At 32.6% G+C, this 6,000-nt stretch overlaps 1 protein-coding gene across 1 annotated transcript; it reads right to left on the reverse strand.

Moving 5' to 3' along the window:
- Positions 1–1,135: 1,135 nt before the first annotated feature.
- LOC115960494 (transcription factor MYB53-like) lies at positions 1,136–3,171 on the reverse strand. The gene is made up of 4 exons (XM_031079425.1): positions 3,106–3,171; positions 2,687–2,954; positions 1,602–2,351; positions 1,136–1,379 (listed from the first exon to the last, which is right to left on the reverse strand). The coding sequence occupies exons 1-4, from the start codon at positions 3,131–3,133 to the stop codon at positions 1,346–1,348; spliced, it is 1,080 nt and encodes a 359-aa protein (XP_030935285.1). The 5' UTR covers positions 3,134–3,171; the 3' UTR covers positions 1,136–1,345.
- Between the last annotated feature and the right edge of the window lie 2,829 nt (positions 3,172–6,000).

A 6,000-nucleotide genomic window follows, 5' to 3' on the forward strand; every position in this document is an offset into this window, starting at 1 on the left:
TGAAATTGTGATGTCTCAAAAAAAAAAAAAAAAAAAAAAAATGACATCAAATCTTAGATAGGATGGAATCAACTAGTATTTGGCAAGGTAGGTGGGCTAGTTGTTATTTAAAGGTCAATGAGGGATACCTACTACTATCATGAAGTCCCTTCTTAGAAAAGGTTAGCTTGTGCAAATGAGATTTGTCTTAAGCTCATGTATATGTTGTTAGAACCTTTTTTTATAAAGATGTTTCACCTCTCTCAAGGCACCGTACTTGATTTCAGGAAAAATAAAAATAAAGGACAGCATTCTCAAAATCAAGAGGCCCATATAAAAAGAAGAGTTCATAAGAGTAAATTATTAACTTGCAACGTGCAATCTATGGACAAAAATAATAAGCTTACTATATAATAGGGAGAAGGGGAGGGGTAGTTGTTAGCTTTGTGAATTGCTTGCTTGAGTGTTGCATCAATGGCTTAAATCAAAAGGAAATATCTTCACCTAATAGGCAACAAAAAGTCTTGACTTTTTACCAAAAGACAGATATAATTACCAATTAGTTAAAGCATAGTCATTATTTTAATTTTACTTTTTCTTATATTTTAATCCTAATATTGTGTGGCTATTAGCTACTTTCTAAGCTCCTCATCAGAGAGAGACAAAGCCAACACATTACAGATAATGAAGCTCGATCTGGGCATTTTTGTCTTAGGGTTTGCGACTGTCTACATTAGAGATCATGTTTGACATGAGTTTGTCCTTAACTAAAGGTCAGACTACCCCTTCTACTTCGAGAAGATGTGTCATTTTCCCTAATATATTTCGTGTCCCAAGCTCTCTACAACTAACCTGTTTTAAATTCACCCACTGTTTGATTATGTTTGAGCCATGTCTCTCTCTGTCTGTCTGTCTATGTGTCTGTGTGTGTCTTGTTTCATTGAAAATGAGAATTCACTTGGTGTTCACGGAAAGATGACATTATAGTACCAATCGTTCATCATGACTTTTTCAAAACCATTTTGACCGTTTTATATCTTGATGTACCATGCACAGGTTTATCGTGATTCATGATGTTCTAGATATAATTAAGAACAGACAAAGAAAAAGAAAAAGAAGATAATATAGAGATCACACTGAGTTTATATTTCTGCAATTAATCAAAGGATCTAATATACAACAAAAACGTATACTGTGTAAGAAAATGATTACATGAATGATATTGTACCTTTCATACAATGGGATGTTATATATATGGTATAGCAAAAGTCTAGCAAATCCAGCTCATATATATAATGAACAACATGTATATATTTGGTTTACAAATGAATCTAACTCTTGTAATATAAAGGGAAAGTGCGTCCTTCTATGAGATTGGCCATGGCTGCGAAGATGCTTGTCTGCAGTAAAAGATATTCATAAATAAGAAATTTGATTAAACAAGTGAACAGTTAAAAAGGGAAAAAAAAAGAATAAATAAATAATCAAACATTTATTCTTTTGCCAAAAAAATTCTATAAAGAGAAGCAACACTAAGTTGATTATCACGTATCCACCAGACATGTAAATTGTAAGTACAACATGAAATCTAGGCATTTTGATAACTGAAGGGAAACACTTACTCAATAAAATCTTTCCAGTAAGAATCACTTGCTTCATCATCCATCATATCTCCCAAAGGTTCAAAGGTGGTAGAAGTGGATGAAGGATTAGATATATCATTTGGGTTAATCTTGTTTTCAATTTGACTGACCATGGAGCACTCAGGCGAGGGTGAAACTAAGTTAGGAAGTGCATTTGAAGGTGGAGGTGGGATGAAATATGAGGTACCAAGTTGGTGACAATCACTGTTATTGCCATTACAATTTTTCAAGCCATTTATAGGCTGAGAAGCAGTGGGTTGTGCTAGCTGGGGAATCTCAAAGTTTGGAAGATTGACCTGCATTTGAGTAAGGCTTTGTGTAGGAAAACCAACTGAGCCAGTGACAAGTCCTTCAAGCTTTGAGTTCATTTGCAAGTACTCATATAGTTGATGTTCCGGAATCGATGACGACACCAAATGATTGATTGCTTCTATATTTGAAGGACTAGCACTTAGGACTTGGATTATGTTATTCAGCACTTGAATCTTTGCAAGTTGTGTGGCATCTGATTGCAGCCTAAGAACATTGTCCCAAGGGTTTGTCAAATTGGCAAAATTCGCAGCAGCAAGCAATTGTGGCAGATTGGAAAGAATATTGAGGTCAGTTCTTGGCCTGTGGGTGACTGGGTCTATACCCATTTGTAGAAGCTTTTTCTTCAAATGGGTGTTCCAAAAGTTCTTAATTTCGTTATCAGTCCGCCCTGGAAGATTGGTAGCTATGGCCGACCACCTACAATGAACCACAAAGCATTTATAATCACTTTGAAATGTCATTCAATATTATTTAGTCTAAGGGGTTCCTTTTCTTTAACTCAATGAAGCTTACTATTTTTGGAAAACTGTGCAAGTGAAGTAATAGAAATACCATGTAAAATTTTCAGTTCATAAAAAATATATATATATATAAATAAATATATATATATATAAATAAATACCATGTAAATAATGCAGCTACCATATTATCCATGACAAGGAAAGTATTTTACATAAAAATTCAATGAAAAGTAAGCAGGATTCTTATTTCCGAGTACTTCATGAAGATATGAAAAGTTTTAGAAGGATTACTTATTTCCAAGTACTGCATGTAAATTGATGATTATTTGTTCTTCTTCCTCAGAAAACTTGCCCCTCTTGATATCAGGCCTCAGATAATTAGTCCACCTAAGCCGGCAACTCTTTCCACATCTGTTCAGTCCTGCAAGCTTTGGAAGTGCTCTCCAACTCCCATGACCATGTTTCTGAATGTAATCTACCAGCTTTTGATCCTCCTCTGGTGTCCATGGCCCCTTCTTTAAGCCATTCTCATCACTGCTTGGTGATCTCCCCATCATTTCTGCAGAGACAGACAAAAATATTTTGAGGATGAAGAATTATTTTCCATTAAATGCTTTTTCAATGAGTCAAATCCTAATTAGTAATTTTGTCCTTAGGTTGTCTTGGAGTTGAGATAACAAAAAAAAAAAAAAAGAGCAAAAGAAACAGACCTTGGAGTTTTGTGAGCAGCTGGGGCATAAAGGTGTTGGATCAGTAATGTTGGAAATATAACAGGGAAGTCCTAGTTATATAGTGTGTGTGGGATGTTTGGAAATAACATAGTTTAGGCATAGTGTAAAGTAGAAGCTTTCTTTTCCATGAGATGACATTTTGACATGTAATTTATTTAATATAAGTATATAACTAACAAGTTCCAAGTTTTGTCCTTATTTTATTCTTACGGTCATGCCTTTGGAATACTACAACTTTGAGAGGCGTCGGAGATTTTACTCATCTTTTTCACCGTTATAATTAAAAGTAATTTGGGGCCCATTGTTTTGGACAGTTATATGTTCTTATACAAGTATTTTTCCAAAAAAAAAAAAATAAAAAAGCCTTTTTTTACTAAAATGTATGAAATATGGTTTTTATTTTTTCGAAGGGGAATATGTAAACACTGTAATGGCTTTAATGGCAGGAAGTGTATTATGAACTTATTACCTTTCGAGAGTGGAGATTTGGGAAATGCTAAGCATTTTGGTAAACTAACTAATAGATCTCTTTATTGAATTCTGAGTCTATAAGAGGCTGTTTGGTATAGGAGTTTAACAACTTGTTTTTAATTTTTAAACAACATTACACATATTTTCATATACTTTTCCACTCTAGCGTATTTTTAATAAATATAAAAAACGGTATTAAAATAATATTATCAAAACGGCCCCTAAATAATCCTTTCTCATTTAAAATAAAGTAATTTTATAACTCCTATGAAACATAAAAAGTTCAAAATTACTCTATCCAATATCATGTTAGTTAAAATTTTAAATGACACGATACTACTCTCTATTATGTCATATTCAAGAAATAAAATTTGAACTAATTAATTGAATGGTCCCTAATCCATTTCAAAGAAAATGAAGAGGATCCTTTTGATTGGGTAGCTAAAGCTATAGCCTGGCCTGGGTTGAACTTGGACCGTACGTGTTAAAGGCAAAGTCCAACTGTCCAAGCATTCAACTTTTGACTGTTCCTTGTTTACCAAAAAAAAAAAAAAAATTTGACTGTTCCTCATGCAAAGTTTTGGCCAGGTGAAGTGTTCGTAACCTTGACCAACCTTCTTAATTAGCCATTTAGCCTAGGACCAAGCTATTCCACATTTCTGTAGGTTTATTTGATCATATGTTCACATAGGTTGCTATAATCTTCAATGACTACTCTCTAAATTAATAATGCAATCATATTATCATCATTATTTCCCTGTACATTACTTAAGAACTTTAATTAAAATTACCAACTTTCTTCTCTCATCAGCCATCTTAGCGATTTAAAAAATCTTTAATAATTCCATGTATTCCAACCCCCTCCCGCATACAGTAAAGGACAGGAACAAAGAGCCAGCGTTAAAATCAAATTGTCTTAATTCACATTAGTTTAATCATGGAAGTCATTCATCTCAGCGAACTACAACATGTCTCATGCCTCATTTACTAAAAGGGTTTTTGGAAAATAAAACTCAAAGTTACGTTATAGTATATTTGTGCGGTGTGTATTTGCATGCACACTGTGTGCAATAAACACGGTCGTTCTAAAGTTATAATATATTTACGTAGTGTGTATTTGCATGCATGCTGTGTGTAATAAATACGGTCGTTCTTTAGAAATAAGGTGTTTGACTGTAGCATGACTTTTCTATTATCATTTTGAAGGAAAGATAAAAAAAAAGAAGAAATAGTGGGTTCACTATCAATTTTCTTCGTCCCCTCTTTTTTATTTTCACCTATGCTGGTTGGCCTCTATTATTTTTACCTAACCCGATTCAGCTCTATGATTTCCAGTGCCATGCAATAAGCGGTCAACGTACTCAAGCTTTTGTACATCCCAACATGAGTAGATATATATGGATAATTTTGTTTTTGATAGAAATGCGACAAAATTTCAATCATGACATCAAAAGTATGAAAATTGCCCTTTATTACTAGATTAAGACACTAATTGATTTTTAGTAAATGTAAGATTTAAACTTTCAAACAAAATATTTTACCAGTTGAACTTATTAAAAATCAAAACGAATAATTGGATATTAACGGAATTAAAAAAAAAAAAATCATGTGGTACAAATTATGAAAGGGGTATATTAGTAATAACAAATGTTATTAATTACTTCCAAATTGTCAACTATAATATGACCTTCACTTGTTGAATAAGGCAAATTAAGGAGGGCTTAGTTTATATATATATATATATATATATATATATATGTATGTATAGATTGTAGCCATTGACAACTTACTGTGCAAGTTACGTTAAAGAGCTACGGGAGGGGACACATCAGAAACGAACTCACACCAATAAACGTCGTTTTCCACGTGGCAGGGTTTTAGAGGGTCAAAGAGCTCTATTTCTTCCTTGGAGCGATAGAGAAGAAAGCTGTTTGTGATAAGCATGTTAGACACGCAAAACTATTCAGTTTTTCGGTGTGGGACCCATCTCGTCCTAACACACTTCTAAGTTTTAACGACTATTTTTTTATATTATTATTATTATTATTATTATTATTATGAGTTTTTGTCATGTCGGACAGCTTTCTCCACCTTTATATCCAATTATCCATGTTAACTACATGGATATATTATCCATTCTTAAAAAGAAAAAAAATAAATTAAATTTATTATTATTTTTTTTTATAAAGAAGTTATGACTTAATTTTTGACTAAATTATTCCATTTCTTATCTATGAGACGTCAATTAAAAATTCTTTGAATTAATAATATAATGATTAATGAATTGAATTGGAAACTTTTGAATTTACGTTACCTTCCAAATTAATAAGTCTATCACTTGAATACTCTTGTTAGTTAACTAGATGTATTTTTATGTTGGACGCTTCTAATTAAGCAATTGGC

This window comes from Quercus lobata, chromosome 9 (assembly GCF_001633185.2).
Source record: "Quercus lobata isolate SW786 chromosome 9, ValleyOak3.0 Primary Assembly, whole genome shotgun sequence".
Taxonomy (NCBI): Eukaryota; Viridiplantae; Streptophyta; class Magnoliopsida; order Fagales; family Fagaceae; genus Quercus; species Quercus lobata.

Bases quoted from the DNA above. Each gene is read 5' to 3' on its own strand.
- LOC115960494 (XM_031079425.1), bottom strand. From the start codon at position 3,133: ATGCCCCAGCTGCTCACAAAACTCCAAG. The intron at 2,955-3,105 runs GTCTGTTTCTTT...CTGTCTCTGCAG, and splicing joins GCTGCTCACAAAACTCCAAG to AAATGATGGGGAGATCACCA. The intron at 1,380-1,601 runs GTAAGTGTTTCC...CTTTTACTGCAG, and splicing joins TACTGGAAAGATTTTATTGA to ACAAGCATCTTCGCAGCCAT.